This window comes from Echinops telfairi, unplaced genomic scaffold (assembly GCF_000313985.2).
Source record: "Echinops telfairi isolate 266 unplaced genomic scaffold, ASM31398v2 ScPeMD7_5;HRSCAF=22, whole genome shotgun sequence".
In the NCBI taxonomy this organism is placed as follows: domain Eukaryota; kingdom Metazoa; phylum Chordata; class Mammalia; order Afrosoricida; family Tenrecidae; genus Echinops; species Echinops telfairi.
Window position 1 is genome coordinate 40,739,547 of NW_022103901.1, and position 19,307 is coordinate 40,758,853.

A 19,307-nucleotide genomic window follows, 5' to 3' on the forward strand; every position below is an offset into this window, starting at 1 on the left:
ACACACACTATTGAAAACCCTGTGGAACACAGTTTTTACTTTGACACCCTTGGGAATGCCATTATTCAGAATGAACCTATGACTTTTTTTGGAGTGGTAAAGGCTTGGCCAGTGCAGGGGCCATGGAACTACAGAGCCTATATAATTAGTAGTAATAGGTGTCATTATTTTGTGTGTGTGTATGGTAGTTTGTTTTTAGTTGCTGTTCAGTCGAGTCTGACTCACAGCAATGCCATGTGTACAGAACAGAACAGATCTTGCTTGTTTTAAGATTAGGCTTTAAGACCCCAGATGCTATTCTTTTTGATATCTGGGCACATCTAGTTTCTTCCCCACACCTGTGTCTTCAGTGGTCCCTTCATGAGGAGGGCATTGAATAGGGGAGTCAAACCACTTTCAGTGTGGCCTCGAAACAGGAAGGAATGGAAGTGGTTGCCTGTTGCTCACGTTGTTGTTATTATTGAGGGTTGAGAGTGTTGTCTCTGTATTTTAAAATTGAACGTTATTAAGTCATCATTTACTCAGTGTGTTAGTCTGGGTTGACTAGAGAAACAAATTCATAGACACTCATATGTGTATAAGAAAGAACTTTATAGAAAAGAGCAATTGTATATTGAGAAAACATTCCAGCTCAGTCTAAATCAAGCCCATAAGTACAATATTAGCCCATATGTCCATAAATTCATCTTTAGACTCACGAAACACATGCAGTGATGCTGAATACAGGAAGACCACAGACCAGTGGGTAGAAGGTATTGTGGCAGTGGAAGCATCTCAGCGCTGGCGCGTGTCTCCACTTGTCTCCTCCTGCTCTCCGAGTGCCTCAACAGCAGGAAAGGGAAGACAGAGAGACTGGTCTGGCTTCCAGTGACCCTCCAAATGAGGTCATCAAGCTGTGACCTGATTGACAGGCTAGACTCCACCCTGTTGCTAAAGTTGACATTATGTAACTGCCACACTCAGAAAAAAAAAATCAAAACAAACAAATCCATTTAAAATGCACAAATCCATGAAACCTGACGAACTTGTTACTGAGATTTTCATGTAAGTGTTTTGAGAAATCGGTTCTGAATGTTGTCGAAGCGTCTGTCCCCTTTGCCACTCACCCTGGATGGAACATTCTTCCCCACCCAGTGCGTGTATGAAGTGACTTCTGCCATTGTCACCATCACCTGGGGCTTCCTCATCGTAGTGGCATGCTGTTGTTGCCTATTAAGTATTCTGTGCTATAGACAGTCAGTGGCCAGCTAAGAGGAGTGGCTTCTTTGGTCCTGTGTGGAAGGCTGGTTTTCCTCTTAGCGCGGTTTTGAGACGCATTTCTCTGACAAAAGTGAGGTAAGTATTTCCTTTCCACAGGGACTGGCAGCTTGGACTGCCCTGCCCTGCCCTGCCCTGTCCTACTACCCACGGTGCAGAGATGCCCTCACTTGGCCCAGCTTCCCTACTCCTGCCTCTTCCTCCTGGCCCCCAGGGCTCTTGTGGGCTATTTCGACATGTCCCTTCCCAACAACTGACTTGGTGACTTCTTTTTCTGTGCAGTGCCAGATCCGCTTTGGAGGGAGGAAGGAGATTGCCTCAGATTCCGATAGCAGGTAAATAGATTTCCTTGATCAAAAATTGATCCTCAAGACCCAAAGATGGAGAGAGCTGGACCCACTTCTGTCCTTGGCCTCTGTGCTCAGCAGTGGGCCCAGGTGATCCATAGCCATCTATGCAGTGCCTGCTCATCTTAGTAAGTCACTCCCCTGCTGGGCTGCCACGTGAGGACAGAAGCAGAAATCCCTGTCTGCAGACAGTTGTTTTCACGGTGGCTTATAGTCATGAAAACATAGAAACTAACATGCTTCACCCAAGGAGGAATGGTTAATAAAGTAGTGTATTGATAGGATGGAATAGCCATTAAGATGACATAAAGTTTGTTTTAAGTGGAAAAGTGCAGAGTATTCACACATATGAAGGGTGCCGAGTGATCATAAATCCAGCTGCACCGCGCTGCTGTGGAATCCAGTTCTCAGAGACCTTGGAGGACAGAGTAGAACTGCGGTCATTCTGGCAGAAGCAAAGGGCCTCCTCTTTATTCCGTGGACCAACTGACCGGCGGGTTCAAGCCACGGCACTTTTAGTCAGCAGCTGGACGCGACCATTGGGTCCTCAGGGCCCCTGAGCACGATCCCGGTTATGTTCAACAGCAACGGGAAGGTAAATTGGAAACCAGCAACAAGCAAAAACAAAAAACAAAACTTTGCAAGAAACACTGAACTGTGAACAGAGTTTGTTGGGGAGAAGACTGTTGGGAATCTTTATACTTTGTAGTCTTTTCCGTAGTTCCTACTGTGAACATGTGACTATCTAAAGTAAAATATATGTTTTTAAAATTCCTGAAAGTTGCCATGGGCACTCATGACCTGAGGAAGGCTTGGCTAATCGCATAAGCTTATCACATTGACTGGGACGGAGGGCCACCCAGAGGGGCCTGAGCCTTTCCGCCGGTTTCCCCAAACCATCAGATCAGCTCTGAGTCACCATTGGCCGGCCAGGAGCATTCCTGTTGGGGGTTGGGGGTGGGGTTGGGGGAGGACAGGAAACTTGCTTGCTCAGCATTCATTCTTCCTGGGCCTGTCCCTCCCCCTCTCTGCCCTGCTGAGCCAGGCATTCGCCTGCCCTTTTAGCCTCTTGTTTGCCTGTGGTGTCAGGCTGCCCCAGCTCTTCAAAAAACTAATTCCATCTCGTCTTGAGGCTCATATGAGACTGGCGTCTGTTTTAAATGACACGCTCCTCCCCTCTTTGCTTCATTTTCAAAATAAATGGATTATACCTTCTGCAGACTGCTTTTGCCTGGTATCTGCCTCCTCTACCGCTAGAACTCCAGCTCTGTGAGGGCAGATGGAGGGCTTGCTTGCTGGTAGCCCTGAGCCCAGAAGGGTCTCAGAAGGATTTGCTGTCTGGGGGTGTGGCGTGACCACACAGTTCTGGGATTTTCTTATGGCTGTGCATCACCAGCATCGGTCCTAGGTACCTGCAGGCCCTCAGTGTAAGAGTGAGGCACTAGATTGCTCTGCCCGGGGCCTGGGATGGGTCTGGAAATGGCATTGGTCCACACAGGGCTTCTGCTCTAGTGATCAGAGCCGCCTAGGATGCTGGATTGATAATATAGATTCCATGCCCACTCCTGCCCATTCCATGCCCAGAGTGGGCATCTGTGTGTATAGTAGGGGTCTGTGTGTCTGTGTAGAGTGTGTGTGTGGGTGTGCATGGAGTATGCCTGCATGTGAGTGTGTGGAGTGTATATATACCTGTGTGTGTGTGTGTGTGTGTGTGTGTGTGTGTATTGAGTGTATCTGTGTGTGGAGTGTGTACATGCCTCAGTGGTGGTGTGTCTGAAGTAGGAAGGTCAGGAGTCTGTATGCCCACCAAGCTCCTGAGGAAATCCTGATCGACACCAAAATTGTCTTTCCAATCACTGATGCTGATACTGGGATAGTTAGGGGGGCTCACCCTTCCCCTACCCTGGGGAAATGTGTGTAGGTCATATGTACATGTAGGAAACATGGGATGAAAAGATAATGGGACATTTCCTAGAACTTTTTGAAGTGCCCTGGTATATCAGTGACAACTTTTCCCTTCTCTTCTCAATTGTGCTGTGTCGTCTCTGAAAGAGACAACCCTGCACCGAATACCACATTATCTTGGTCTAATAGGACGTCCCTGGGGCACTGGCACTTGGTGGGACTCCAGGGTCTTTCTGGGTCTCTCAAGGTTTTCACCTTTGTCAGGGTGAGGTTTACCAATTTTCTATCCCTCTCTCTCCATGGGAAATAGTTGTTTTCCTTTCTGACAGGCTCCTGCCCTACACAGGTTCCAGCTTTCTTAGCTTTACTGTACTTTTATTGTGTGAGACATTATCTTATAGTAGAATTAAAATCTTCATGACTGCTGCTTATGGCTCAAAGGCATACGCAGCTTAGTGCTAGTCCTAATAGTTAAGACTCAGTGGCCATTACTCCGCTCCTTGCTTTACCTGGAGTAGGGGTCTGAAAACGTCTGTGGAAATGGGAGGGGGCAGCATTTTCCCTTGGGTACAGGTGAGAAGACATCCCAGGTCCGACTCCCCAGAGTGCCAGAGTTGGGAGTTGGATCTGGTCCCTGGGGCTCCAAAGTCCCTTGTCTCCCTGTCACACCATAGTTAGTGATTAGAGAAGTGGGTTTTGCAGCTTTCTTTTTGTGAGAAGGCTTTTTCCCCTCAAGAAGCTCTTTTTCATGATCAGGGTCCTGCTCTTAGCTTTTCAGTGGGGTTGGCTACAGGTGGTGCCACGTTCAAGTAAGAAAGCCCACAAGGGGTCAATGTGGGTGCTGGGGACAGGTAGGTATTTCCCCTGGCTTGTAGGGAATCTATCAGGGATTAGAGTACAGACTGTGATTTTCAGCTGACCTCCTACTGTGTGTCTAGCACAGAGTGACCCCCAAATGAAAGCGTGTTTTTTGCAGGACTCATGACTATTTTAGATATGCAATAAACCCACGGAGCAGAATTTCTCGGCATTACCTAAGGGCTGTGCTACTCTCTTTCCAATTCTTTTTCCAGGCCCAGTGACAGTGAGGCGAAAGTCCCCAGTTGGTATACATATTAACTTGAACTAAATGCATATGCTGAGGTAGGATCATGTTTGAGTACAAAAACAGTGTCAGCTGCCCAAATTCCCTGCTCTCCAGTTAATTTCCACTCACAGAGACCCGCTAGGATGCAGAACTGCCCTGCAAAGCAGTGTTGACACTGGGGAAGGGGAGGCCACACAGGACTCACTTCCCATGTTCTCAGAAACCTACCTCCTGTGGAGGAAGCATGCTGTCACAGGGATTGATCCTGTGTGCACTTCTCCTCCTCGCTTTGTTTTTCTCCAAGAACAAAGGCTCGCTCTCCGGCCCATTAAAGCCATTTCATGTGCCCTAGAGGCCACGAGGGTGATGTCACCCAGTGCAGGATCTCATGGTGTCTCCCATGCCAGACCATGCAGAACCCTTAGTAATGTTCATAGAAAACATTTTAAAAAACAAGTTTTAATCATAGAATAGTACATGATCTTGTTATAAATTGCTTCAATGTCATACTTAGATTACATGAGTAGTAAGAACCAAACTGCTTTTGTAAAATTATTCTACATTGAATTACAGCCTTATTAGTAATTGAGTTTCTGTCTCCTTTAATTAGTACTTCCTTCTCAAAAATGCTTTTGATATAGGTTCACAAATATTACTTACCACAATTTTTGTAGCTAAAATTCCAGCTAATTCTTTTTGATTGAGGTTTTTCTTTGTTGCTGTTTTTAGTTTTTTTAATAAATGTTTTTCTCTATATGAAATCCAGGGTTAAAAAAAAAGAAAAGAAATCCAGGGTAGGAAAATCTATAGAGACAGTCACTGGATTCATGGTGTCTTGGGGATTTGGCAGCGGACGTTGGGGGGAAACGGGGAGCTAATAACAATGAGCACAAGAAAGAAGAAAATGTTCTAAAACTGGTTGTGGTGATGATTGTACAACTCTTCTTGATGTGATTGAATTATTGAATTGTATGACATGCGAATTATATGCTAATGAAACTTTAAAAAAGAAATGTAAAACACATAATGTATAAAAATCTCTATCAACTGTGTCAATATGGATAAATCTGAGAATTTTATAATCCCAAATTGCAGAATTAGTTGTATAGTATAATAAATTTTATGAGTTTTAAATTAATAAAACACTGTTTATGAAGCATACAAAAAAATACCAGCTAAAATTAACAAAATGCAATAGTTTATTTTGAACAATTTCACTGACATACAGTTCACGTGTCATACATTCATACATTTCAATAGTTTAATCACATTAATAAGAGTTGTACAACCAGCACTACAATCAATTCCAGTACACAAAATCAGCGACTGTTGATGTCCCAGCGGCCATGAGAGTTAACAGTTCAGGCTTATAGCTTGGGCAGGCAAAATTACATGAGCGGTAGTGGGTGATAATGACAACTTTTGACTGGAAAGCTTAAAAAATAAATTAGAAGGTTCAAACGTAAATTAGCTAAGTGTTTTCACCTTCTAGGCATATTAGTACATGTAAGCCAGGCCTCTGAAAAACACTTTTCTTTTTATAACTAGCTGCAGGGATAGTTTGATAAAAATAATACATCTCTGCTGAAACAAATACACATTTCGTAGACATTTCTTTCGAATCACCCCACCCAGTGTCACCCTGTGTGGTCTGCCTCTGCCATGATCTGTCAGCCACCTTGACCTGCAGGGAGACTTGATAATAGCTTTGGAATATCTTGCGGTCTAGAAACAATGGCCCCCAGAGGACTCAGTCAGCACTGGACAATACCTTAAAGGCTAGGTTCATTATTGTTGTAAGAAGCATCTTCATCCCTTGTGGGGTTACAGAGAATAACCTGGAGGTTTCCCTTGGGATTATAAATTGAAGAAGAGAATTAAGAGGCATGGGATTTGGAGCTCAATCTGAGTGCTGGTTTTGCCAGTCCAAGCAGTGTTGTGCCCTTGGGCATGTTTCTGGCATTCTGATGCCTCAGGTATCCTCATCGGTAAAATAGGCCCACTAATAACTACTCATGGCACAGAGCGATTTTTTCTCTTGAGAACCTGCCCCTCCAGCCACATTGCCACCGCCCTGGAGCTCCTCTCCCAAGCCATGGACCAAATGGAAACAGTAAAGCTGCTTGTATTGTTTGTATTATAAAAGCAGCAACAAAAATGAAGACAATTGTCACCGATGAAGCATACAACTTTCCTCTAGGTCTTTAAAGCTTCTTCCCTGCACCCAAATCATGACCCCAATTCTACCTTACAAATCTGGCTAGACCAGAGCATGTACACGAGTGCAGATAAGAACTGGAAACACAAGGAATCCAGGACAGATAAATCCCTCAGGACCAATAATGAGAGTAGCCATACCAGGAGTGGAAGGGGAATGTGGAGGTGAGAAAGGGGGAACCGATTACAATGATCTACATATAACCCCCTCCCCCCAGGGGGACGGACAACAGAAAAGTGGGTGAAGGGAGACATCGGTCAGTGTAAGACATGAAAAAATAATTTATAAATTATCAAGGGTTGGTGAGGGAGGGAGGGGGAAAATGGGAGGGGAAAAATGAGAAGCTGATACCAAGGGCTCAAGTAGAAAGGAAATGTTTTGAGAATGATGATGGCAACAAATGTACAAATGTGCTTGACACGAAGTATGTATGTATGGGTTGTGATAAGAGCCGGACGAGCCCCCAATCAGGAACCTAAAATACCAAACAGCTGCCCTCTGCTGTGCCCTCCTTGGGCCGAGTACAGCAGAAGCCCCTGACCCTGCCTCGGACCCAGTGCCATCGCCCACACTCCCGTTCCTCCATCTGAAGGCCTCTGAAAACGAAAATTGTGCGATTTTTGTCTTCAGCTCCTCACAAAGGCACCTGTATGTATCTGCACCTGCTCGCTTTGTTCAAGAGCACTGGTGGCCTCCTGGCTAAGCGCGTGGCTGCTGACTGCAAGGTCAGTGGTTGAAACCCACCAGCCACCCTGGGAGAAAGAGGTGGCCATCCGCTCCCATGAAGATGGGAGGCTTGGAAACGGGACCTTCTTTCTGTCCCAGAGCGTTCCTGTGAGTCAGAATTGACTCACAGCAATGGACTGTGTATTTTATGGTCTTTGTTTTCTTTCTTTTTGAATGGAACTATTCATACTGTTCTGCCTCTTTAATTCCTTTTTCGGTGCTACTGTGGGGAAACTTGCCCAGGCTGTGGTTTTAGTTACCCTCTCAGTGGCTGCAGCATCTTTTCTGCGGAGGTTTTCGCTGCGGGGCAGTGAAGCAGTGCCCCTTGAGCAGCTTTCCTTCTGCGCTCAGGATTTCCTTCCTTTGGGAGAGCTTTCCAGGAGTTGGATGGCTTTAATTGCATGGCCAGTCCAGGATGAAAATGTTTACCGCTGTGTGCAGGACTTGATTTTCTTGCTAACAGTATTTGCTGTTAGCAACAAGAGTTATTTTAAAGCTTGTCGCTCCGATGGCTGAAAATGGTGGCCTCATGTCACTTCCATTTGGATTTCCCTTGATGAATGTCAGTGTCCGTTTTTACGTTTGTTGGTGATGTGGCTCCGCAGGGGAAATGTGAGCCTGTCTGCTCCCCCAAGGGTGTACAGCCTGGGAATCCCAAGGAGCCGTCCAGTCCAATCCCGCAGGGCTGCTACGAGTCGGGGTCGACTTGGTTGTTTTTTCTTCTGAAAATAAACAAGGTCCCTGCATTGTAAATTTACCTGATCACAAGACGCGTTTAAGTATAGCTTATTTGGACTAAACCTGTGCAGGCTTGAACTGGACCCCCAGCAGCCATACTTTTTGACGGGCCCTAGTCCATTTTTGCCCGGTAGTTTCTTTGCTTTATCATTTTGTTTTGAGATCATTGTAGATCCACATGCAGCTTTAAGAAACTATCCAGTGAGATTCAATATCCCGTGTACTCTTCACCAGGTTTCTTCCAATTGTGACACTTTGTAGCCAAGACGGTGACATTGATGCGATCCGCCCATCTGACTTCCCTGCGTTTGATCTGAACTCACTTCGCTGTCTCTCAGTTTCACGCTGTGTGATTTTGTCATGTGTGCAGGTTTGGTCAGAAGCCCTGGTTAACTCAGTGGTAAGCATTCAGCTGTGAACCCCATCCCTGACTAACTGGCAGTGGGTGTGGGCTTTTAATGTTCTCAAAGACAAACACACACAAATAACTTTTGGTGTTATAACGTTTTTTATTACAGCATTCTTTGTAAGTTAGAAACATTAAAAAATATGCTTTTTATCACGGCATTATGATCTAAACTTAAAAGAAAATATTTTTAAGCTCTCTGTAAGCATTTAAAACAGGTGTGTGATTTTCCTCACCACATTTGAACCATATTTAAATCTTTAAACCATATTTCTCCATTTATCTATAGCGTGAAGTGGCCGTATTTCTGATTTTGAGGCATGAATGATTTTTGTTTGTTTTAGAAAATGAGTTAAATTTAGAAAAATGTAGAAGAAAGGGAAAAAAGCACTCTGTATTATAAGGAATTCTTTATTGAGTGGCTCCTAATTTTTTCACACAGTCTTCTAAATTCGTGTGTGTGTGTGTGTGTGTGTGTGTGTGTGTGTGTGTTTAGCTGAGCGAATTCTGAAAGCATGGTTTCATACCTTGCTGGTTTTCCATTTTCTATGATATAAACAGTTTGGCTTGTCATTATAGACTCTTGGTGAATATTTTTCAGGGTATATAGCTTTTGATTATGTGCTGTGCTAACATCTGTTTAACCAGTTCCCCATGTGTTAAATATTTAGGTGGTTTCTGACTTCTTGTTAGTGTAAATAATGCTTTAAATATCATGATTCTTAACCCTGTCTGATTGTTAAGTTATAGTGCAGGAAGAATTTCAGCCAGTGGAATTGACTGGGCCACGGCTGTGAACCTTCGTGAAAGCTTACTTTATAAACATCAGTAAACCACAGGGTGGGGCCCATTTGAAATGATCATCATGCAGGCTCATCTTCGGCATTGCTGGCCGATTGTTGTGTCGTCGTCCATGTGTTCTCTGACTAGTACTAACGTAAGGCTGAGTTTTATAGGAATAATTGGCTCCACCTACAGTGGCATTCATCGTAGCTTGACACGTGAGGGAAGCTGCCCCACTTCCATGGTTTGTTTGGTTTTCTCAAAAAGACTCCCGTACAGCTGCAGTAAAGAATCCCTGTGAATTCTGCCCTTGTGCCACAAGGTTACTTTGTTACAATTCATAGAGTACAGGATACTTTGGACACAGATTCCTGGGGCTGGTTAATCTTGACAAAGTCAGAAAACAAGTGCCAGCAGGACTTCATCCATGACACTGTGCAGCCAGTGCAGAGTCCAGCCATGCTGGTGCCCAGGTGGTTTAAAATTTAAGTTTAAAATTTAGCTGGAGGACGTTATTTCATTTTCTGTTCATTAACTCCTTCTCTACTTGATCACACTTGCACCAAGCACATCATGAGCAGTTTTTCTTAAACAGCTTTTTTTGAGATCTAGTTCACATATCATAAAATCTACCTGTTTGAAGTGTAATATTCCGTGTTGAATTCCCGAGTCCAACCCCGGTGTGCTTGCCTGTTCAGTACATGTCATATAAGTGGAATCATACAAGATGTGATCTTTAGGGACTGGCTTTTCTCTCACTTGGCATGTTGCTGTCAGTGATCATTGGTGCCCGAGCCTAGCAATAACACCCGAACCCACACTCACTGCCATCGAGACATGCCAACTCATGGTGACCCTAAAGGCAGGGTAGAACTGCCCCTGTGGGTTTCTGAGATTGTAACTCTTTCCGAGAATTGAATACTTAGCCTAGCAATATAAATCCTCCTTCTTCCATTATATTGTCTGTACCTTTATTCTTAAATCTTTGATTTGTAGGTCACAGTGTAGAAATGCTTTCTGCCAGGACAGTCTGTTGGGTAAAGGAGAAGGGCATCATGATCAGTAGGGTGGAAGGCAGTGCAAAACAGGACATTCTCAGTGAGAGTAGATGGACACAGTGTCTGCTGCCATGGCTCAGACTGGCATCATTTGGGAGGATGGCACAGGATCAGCCAATAATTGGATCTGTTGTCATTTAAAAGTTTCCCCTTTATTCTAGATGGACATTTGGGCCCCTTCCAGTTTCTGCCTTTAACTAACAGTGCTGCAGAACAATTATGTAAATTCAAAGCATGCATAAAATCTGTATAAAATAGGCATATGGCCACACTGGGAAATGATATAAGCCCTCCTGTATTTAAAAGAACAAGTGGGTTACCTCCGTGCAGTTTCAGAACTGGTGGACGGGGTTGCAGGCTTTGTCTGTTCTGTCGCCACGTGGCAGGGCCATTAACTGGTAAACAGCTGTATTCATAAAACATGAATTTGTTTGTTGGATTTTGTAAATTATACTTTTTAAACCACCACTATTACGTAAGTGCCTCCATTTAATGGAAAAACGCTACCAATTCCATAGCTGGGGCTAGAAGTTGGAGGCAATACAATGCCTCGGAGGCTGCCAGCTAGCCACAGTGATGCCCTGGGCTGTGGATTTAGCAGAGAGCGTTCTGGGAAATAAGAGAGACGAGCTGGGGAAACACAAAGCTGCACATGGCAGGTGCCCTTTGCATCTTGCAGAAGTCCCCCACGTCACTGCGTGAAGGCGAGAAGAGAGAGAAGTCCTGTGGGTAATGGTTATGCTCCCCCTTTCGCCCTCCCCAGATACTGACCAGACGGTCTTCCCAAGTCTTCACTTAACTTATATTACCCCGTGATACAAGGTCTTCCAAATCACGTGTATCACTTCCATAGTGTGAGTTTCCTAGGGGGAGGGATTGACTATCTTGGCTATGTCCACCATAGAACCTGATTACTGATGGGAGTTAATAAACCCCTGCTCCGAGTGAGTGAATGGTGGAATGCCAGGCAGCCTGCTGGGTGCAAGGGCATCCCCGGGCAGTGGGAGCTGATCCTTGGCATCAGAGAGCTCACCGCAGTCAGGGATAAGGAGCGCTGCAGGAGGGAGCTACTCCGGCTGAGAAAGCACTGGGGAAGGGACACCGGGAGGAGGTCTTGAGCAACCAGTAGGTGTGAGTGCAGACCACATGGACAGGTGAGAAAGGTCACCGTGAGGACAGATCTCCAGTAGAAAGGCAGGGCTGTAATGAGCTGATGACAGGACCTGTGGCAAGCAGAGTGTCCTGCTGTGGTCACCTGTGTCAGACTGACAGTAGCTCCCCAGGGCTTGTGTGTGACTGATCTTACGCAGCAGGGACACTAGCTTTAGGCTGTTCACCTCCATTCCAGCTGGGGCCATGTTTTATCTGGAGCTGGCAGGGTAACCAAACAAACTGCCAAAAGATTGTGCCTGAGATTCACACCATTTTAAGGTATGGCTCTGGTCCCTCCAACCAAACCAAACTCATTGCCCTGGGCTTGATTCCGACTCACAGCAGCCCAATAGGGCACCGCCCCTGGGGGTTTCTGAGGCTGTAGATCCTTAGGGAATGACTGGTGGTTTCCACCTGCTAACCTCATGGTTAGCAGCCCATGTGTTACCCACTGTGCCACCAGGGCTCCCTACTCAGACACAGTGGCCCAGGGTGAAAGGACGAGGGCTAGGAAGACTCGGATGGATAGTTCCAAGTTGTGTTGACAATGCCCCTGTGTCTCCTAACCTGGGGCTCACCAGAGACACCAGAGTCTAATGGAAGGATAATGTGGTGCCAGGTCCTGGGTGCTCTATGGTGAGTTCAAAGAAATGGCTGTGCCCTGACTGACCTTCAGATGGATCTGGGTTGGGCCTGGCCACTGGTGCCCTATAAAAGCACCTTGGGTGGATCTTCTGCCCAGTCAGCTTGAGAGCTAGAGTGGGTGACATGACTTCCCGTTGGAGTTCCTCATGCACCTGCTCACAGCCAGTGAGGGAACCTGGTTCATGGGTAAGAAAACACGAAGCTCCCAGAGTTCCTGGGTGGCAGAGCTGGAATGGACCCCAGAGTCAGTCTGATCACGTGGTCCCCAGCCAAGGGTGTTTTTGCTGCCCAGGACACAGTTGGCAATGTCCTTACAACAGGGAGCAAGAGGGGGTGTGATATGGCATTCAGCAGTATGAGGCCAGGATATTGTTCAACATCCTCAGTGCACAGGACAACCCCCCCAGGGCAGAGAATCGTCTGGTCCAAAAATACCAAGAGCCCAAGAGTCAGGAACCCTGCTTAAAGCCAAAGCCTGCAATTCTGCTTTGCCGGCACTTAGTGAGCCCGCCTCTGGCGTGGACTGCCTGCGTTGTTAGTTTTCCATGGGCCTGTTTCGTGTTTCTCCAGCTTGAGTTTCAGCGTATCGTATCAGACTGACAGTCTGAGAATGCCTAAGGAAGCCCTGGTGGCCCAGTGGCTACGAGTTGGCCTGCTAAGGGCTAGATCAACAGTTGGAAACCACCAGCCGTTCCTTGGGAGGAAGATGGGCCTTTCTACTCCTGTGAAGTTACCGTTTCAGAAACTCACGGGGGCCATTCTCCCCAGCCCTGCAGGGTCACTGTGAGTCAGAATTGACTCAGTGACACTGTGTTTGGAGTGTGTGTGTATGTCTGTGTGTGTTTAAAATTGTGCTGAAGACAGAGTATCTTCTGGTCAGTTCACTCCTCGTGGCCCTGTTCTCCGAGGGCTGTCGCCAAGTGGTAGAGCCAGAATTGACAGCAGTCAGTCTGAACCTGTGCTTTAGGGACTTCTAGAAAGCGGGCTGGCTTTTGGCACCATTGGATTGAGGATGGCAAGGGAAGAGGAGTTGCTCTCTTTGACGTGGGTGGACTGTAGGCTCCATCTTTTGTCCCTGGGCAAACAGACCTCAAAGCTCATGGCCTGGTTGCCCTTCCTATTTCCTTCTCGCCATTGCTGTCATGCTTGCCTGGTGACATCATTATTGTTATGTAAAAACAACGATAATGATGCCTTAAGTTGTGGCAAAGTCTCCTTTCCTCGACCCTGATTTTGAAAGGTCTCCTTGTTTCCACCTGTACCAGGTGCTGCATGGATGTCATGTCTGCAAACAAGGGAAGGTATAAAGGCTTTAGTTAATTTTGGAGAACTCTAAACACAGCCCAACAGGACTGGTGGTCTAGTGGTTCCATGTCGGCTGTGATCTGAAAGCTCAGCAGTTTGAAACCGCCTTGTGGGAGATCGACAGGGCTTTCTACTCCCATAAAGAGTTACAGTCTGGGAAACTCACAGGGGCGGCTCAGCCCTATCGGGTTGTTATGAGTCGGCAGGAACTCAACCAGCAGCGAGCTAAACAGGCCAGGATGTTTTTCCCCTGGAGGCAAGGGCTTGTCAGGTTTTATTTGCCTGGCTTCCGTTTCAGTTACTGTGGAATTTACTTTTGATGACTTTCCTGGAGCCCGTCTGGTTTCTGATCATAGGCCTGCGGGTACATGTAGGCTGCAGACTGAGTGCTTCTGCGAAGGGGAATAGTCTGGTCATGTGGTTCAAGGTCACCCACTGCCAGCCCACTGAAACACTGTTCCCAGACCATGCGCCGGGTGCCAGGCCCCTGGCCAGATTCAGGGGACAGAGGGAAGGCAAGGTGGGATTGGATGGAGGTACTGGGTGTCACAGAAAGTTAAGTGCTCGTTGACTAACTGCAAGGTTAGTGGTTTGAACCCACCTTGAGGAGCCCTGGTTGTGCAGTGGTTACACGCTGGGCCACTAAGTCAGCGTTTGGAAACCACTAGCCCTCCTTGGGAGAAAGATGAGGATTTCTACTCACACGAAGGACTACAGTTTCGGAAACCCGTGGGGGCAGTGTTATCCTTTCCTATAGGGTCGCGGTGGGTCAGAATTTTTTGAGAGGTCTCTCGGGTTCTGGTAGGCCACAGCCATGGCAAACCTGATGGAGCAGCCCCACTTTGGCTTGTGGGGTGGCCAGGAGTTGGAATCAAGCTGACAGCTGCTGGTCTGGTTTTTAAATTTTATTTTGTGGTTAGTTGTGGGGAGAGTCACCGTGGACCATTTTGCAGTGGCGACTTCTGCTGGGCTGGGCTGCCAGGGCCAGTCGTGGCCATGGCCCCAGCCTCAGTTCTGTGTCTCTGCTAAGGCCAGGCCAGGGTTCTCTGCTGTTGCTGCAGCACTTGAGCAAAGGTTGGGGAGGAAGTGAGAGGCCCTTTGTCTCTGCAGAGAGGAGGAAGGTGCTGCCTTGGTGGGCTGGTGGGGCTGTGAAGCTTACCGGGATGAGAGGGCTGCTGCTGCTGGTCTAGCTTCAGAGGCTCCCTAGTGCCTTTCACCTTGGTTTCTCCCAGTGGGAAATGGAGGCAGGGAGACCTGCACCTCTGTTATCATAGCACTGGCTGGGGAGGGGCTAGTGGAACAATGACTGTGAACATGTTCTTACCACCCACAGAGTGATAAACACTCCAGCTGTCATTACTGCAGGTGTGGCTGTGGGTGCAGGAGGCAGGACATGCATGTGGGCCAGGGGTAGCCAGATGATAATGACCTCACGGCCTTCATATGGGGCCTCATTGCCCAACCTGTTGCTGCCTGTCATGCCCCAGTCACATAGCTCCAGGGTCACGCTATTCAGGCCATGCAGCCTAAGCCAGTCCCCAGAATTATACCTCATGAGATGGCTTCCGGAAACCAGGACACCCACCACCTTGTCCTATTGTATTTTCTTGAAAGTTCTCGCCATCTGAAATGAAGCTTATTTGTTTGTGTGTCGCTCTCCTTGTTGTTGTTGTTAGGTGCTGTGCTGTCAGTTCTGACTCACAGCAGCCCCAGAGACAGAGTAGAACCAGCCTGGAGTTTTCTTATCGCCAATATATGGAGCACGTGACCAGGTCTTTCCACTGAGGAGCTGTTGCCGGGTTCGAACTGCCAAACTGCTCAACTGTTGCACTAATAGGGCTCCTTCCAGAATGATGCAGATGTGTGGCGAGCTCACCTACGTGTGCCACTCCCACCTTTGTATCCCCAGAGCTTAGAAAAGGGTTCTGGCGCGTGGCAGGAAGCAGGTGTCAAATGAGTGCCTAGAAGAGACCCAAGTCTGAAGATCTACCAGCCCCTGCGCCCCGGGACCCTCTGGGGTTGTTGAGAAACCCTGGGGGTGGGGGGTCGTGTCGTTGCTGTGACCTCATCTTTGTGGGAACAAGTCCCTTCATCTCCCATTTCTTTGGTTATGGAGAAATCAATTTAATTATGTGCACAGCGATTGTAACTTAATTGAAAATTCTGTCAACCCTGGTCTGGCTTTACAATGTAATCACTTATAACAGAATCAAGAACAGGAATCAGAATCCATCTTACTTTTCAATGTATGTAACAGGCCATGAAATTACACAGTGTTTCCAATTTGGCAGGCTGGCGAGTTCATGCTCTGAAAAGAAAAGCTTATTCCTTAAACTGTGTGATACGAATTAGAGTTGAAAGTAGTGAATTGGATACAATTAATACTCAGCCCCCTAAACTGATTTGTTTTTAAATTGGCTTTTCTTTTTAAATCCCCTGCTGGCTGGCTGCATTTCCCTTGTTGCTGTGAATTGCCAGTCAGCTTTCAGGCGTCTGGGGCACAGGGCCTAGCTGTGGGGGGCTTCCTGTGGCAGGTAAAACATACACCCATTGAAGAGAGGTAGTAAAGCTAAGGTGACCAGACGTCCCGCTTTTGGTGGGACAGTCCCGATTTTTGGAAAGAATGCACGACAAGCTAGGGAACCGTCTATTTGGTCCATATAGACCAAATTTTTAATCAACAGCCCCCCCACCACGACAAGCTAGGGAACCGTCTATTTGGTCCATATAGACCAAATTTTTAATCAACAGCCCCCCCCCCCCCCCCCCCCCCGTCAATGGTGTCCCACTTTAAATCTGGTCACCTTTAGTAAAGCCAATGTCTAAACCCCTACCTGTACTTCCAAAGTACCTACCTGGGTGGCACAGAGGGTTAAGCGCTCAGCCACAGGGCAAAGATTGGTGGTTTGAGCACATTCAAAGGCACCTCTGAAGACCTGGCGATCTGGTTCTGAACGGCTGCAGCCTCCAGAACCTCACAGGGCGGGTCTGCTCTGTATGCCCTGATTCAGAACCGACTCCACCCCAACTCGCTGCTGCTGCCTGCACTCGGCAGGTGCCTCTAATCACCTTCACGCTGAGGTTTATGCCTGACTGATGAGCCCCTTTCTCGCAGGGTGACCTGTCTGTGTGCCCAGTTTGAAGCTGTCTTCCAGCATGGCCTGAAGAGGAGCCGGGGGCTGGCACTGACAGCGGCGGCCATCAAGCAGGCCGCGGGCTTTGCCAGCAAAACCGAGACAGGTATGGCTTAGGGACGGGACGGGAGGCGGCCTCTCCCCTTCGTGCACGCTCTGTACTTTCTGCGCTTCATAGCAGCCAAGGCAGCTATGGTGCAGTTAATGGAGAAGAGACAGGCATCCTCGTGCAAGGATGACACCCTTGTAGACCGAACAGTATTTGTGTGCCCAGGCACCTCCACTGCACTGAAGCCATCCCGGGGCAGAACTCAACCCTGACAGTCTCCGCAGGTATCAGGGGCCTCAGCCACGGGGCCGCTTCACCAAATGTGGCACAGCGATTGCTGAGCAAATGAATGATTGCTCTTATTTTATGCATGTGCAGAGCGTGGTGTTTCATTCTTAAATGCCGTCCACAGGGTCAGCAGAGCTTGCTCGGGTTGGGGTGAGGGTGGGGCTGCTCTTGCTGCTAGCCCAGCACTGAGTTCGTACCTGGGCCCATGAGCTTCTTGGGTCTTCACTTTTTGAAGATGGCCTTCTGAAGCCCCTAGGCAAAAAAGGACTGCTCAGATGATGGGATTTACCACAAGCGGTTTGAAGCCCCTTCCTATGCAGAGTCGAACTCCAAACCCAGTGCCATGGTGTTGAGTCCAGCCCACTCACGACCAACAGAGGGTTTCCCAGACTGTCAGTCTTTATGGGAGCAGGTGGCCTTGGCGTTCCGTCTACAGAGCAGCTGTTGGGTTTGCAAGTCCACCTGCAGCTCGAGGCCCGGTGCCTAACCCCCTGTGCCACCAGGATGTGTTGTTAGTGGCTGTCGAGTCGGTTCTAACTCACAGCCACCCTATGCACAACCCAAAATCCACAGCCAGGGAGCTGATTCTGACTCTTAGCACCTCATTTGGAGTTCCTGAAAAGCGCTCAGTCTTTTTTGGCAGCAGACAACCTCAACTTCCACAGAACAGCTGGTGTGCGTGAGCCCTCCACCTTGTGGTGAGCAGCCGAACCCGCATGCCACGGGGGCTCCTTCTTTTTGGAGCAGTAACCGCCAAGACTTCAAGCCTGATGCCTCTGAGCCGATTCCGACGAATAGGCCGCAGAACTGACCCCGCAGGTTTCCAGGCTTATACATCTTTGATTGAAGCCGACAGCCTTTGTCTTTCTGTGGGGAGTGGTGGGCGGACCTTTCAGCGGGCAGCCGAGCTTGTCCCTGTGTGCCACCAGGGCCCTTCTGTGGTAATCGATACCTTCATTCCTGCCACTGTCTGGATGAGGAGCTGCCACAGCCATGCGCTTCAAGAGGCGCCTTGCACTGGCCGCTTTGTATAAAACCATCCAGCTGCTTCTCCCCTCTCCCTCCAAATTGCAGTGAGCAGCTCCTTCGAGACAGGGCTGGTGGCTGCAGCCCTAAGGTCCTGAGTCTGTCTGCTTATGTGGGAAAGCATCCTCTCTGGCCCGTGCTCTGGTGTGGGGAGACATCTGGAGACAGAATGAGTCTTCCTCTTCCCCCGGCCTCCAGCACGTCTCTGACTCCTGTTTGCCTCTCTCCCAGCTGTTTCTTTTCAGGGCTGGATGTGAGCCCTATCACTCTAGGCGTTGCTTCTGTGCTCCTTGATTCCCTCTTTCAAAGCCAGGGGTGTCAGGAGCCAGCTCAGAGAAGAGCCAGCCTCTGGGCCTCACTGCCTTAGCCAGCTCGAGACCAGCTTAGAGTGTGTCCCAGTGGCTTCTCATTGCTATGATAGGTTATGAGCGGATCTGGGAGGAGTCACATGAGCCTTTTCCAGTGCCCCCCCCCAGTCCCCACCTTTTTCTCCTGCCCACCCGAATGTCTTCTGGGGGCACTGCTTCAGAGGAACGAGTATGGAGTAAATCATGAAGCTCTGGGTCAGCCTCCAGCCAGGCCAAGGGAGCTGCTGGCCCTCGCTTTGGAGGTTGATGAGGAGGGTGATTCGCGCACCACCTTGGGAAGGCTTCCCTCTCTGAGCCTGCGTTTGCACCTGTGAAGGGCATTGTGTCTCTCTGGAGGGCTGTCACCACGACTCGGGAAGTACCTGTTTGACTTTGCAGCATCTGAGCTAGTGGTTCTCAACCTGATTCATAACAGTAGCAAAATTATAGTTATGAAGTAGCAACAAAAATAATTTTATGGCTGGGGCGGGGGGGTGTCACCACAACATGGGAACTGTATGAAAGGGTCGTGGCATTAGGAAGGTTGAGAACCACTGCTCTAAGCAATGTCCAGCCATGGCCCTCCTCTCCCCACTTCCTTTAAGCTCTAACCTCTTCCTCCATCTTCCCCACCCTTTCACCAGGAAGAAAGCCTCTTTCTGTCCCTTCCCGATGGGCTGTTCTTTTCTTCCTTGGCCAGCATGCTTGCAAAGTGTTTCTAGCGTTTCCCTTCCTGTTGCTTGCTGTGTCCCCACTGGAGCTGTGCACCTGGATCCCCAGGAGCGTGATAGAAACGAAGGAAAGGGCACTCAGCCTAGCCATGGAGCCACTGCCAC

At 48.2% G+C, this 19,307-nt stretch overlaps 1 protein-coding gene across 1 annotated transcript in view; it reads left to right on the top strand.

The window, feature by feature from the left end:
- Window positions 1–19,307, top strand: part of SNX29 (sorting nexin 29) — a 464,053-nt gene that overhangs the window by 7,382 nt on the left and 437,364 nt on the right. The window contains exons 3-4 of the mRNA XM_004706258.4: window positions 1,540–1,592; window positions 16,743–16,867. Of these exons, the coding sequence (XP_004706315.2) occupies window positions 1,540–1,592; window positions 16,743–16,867 (178 nt within the window). The remainder of the gene's footprint in view (window positions 1–1,539; window positions 1,593–16,742; window positions 16,868–19,307) is intronic.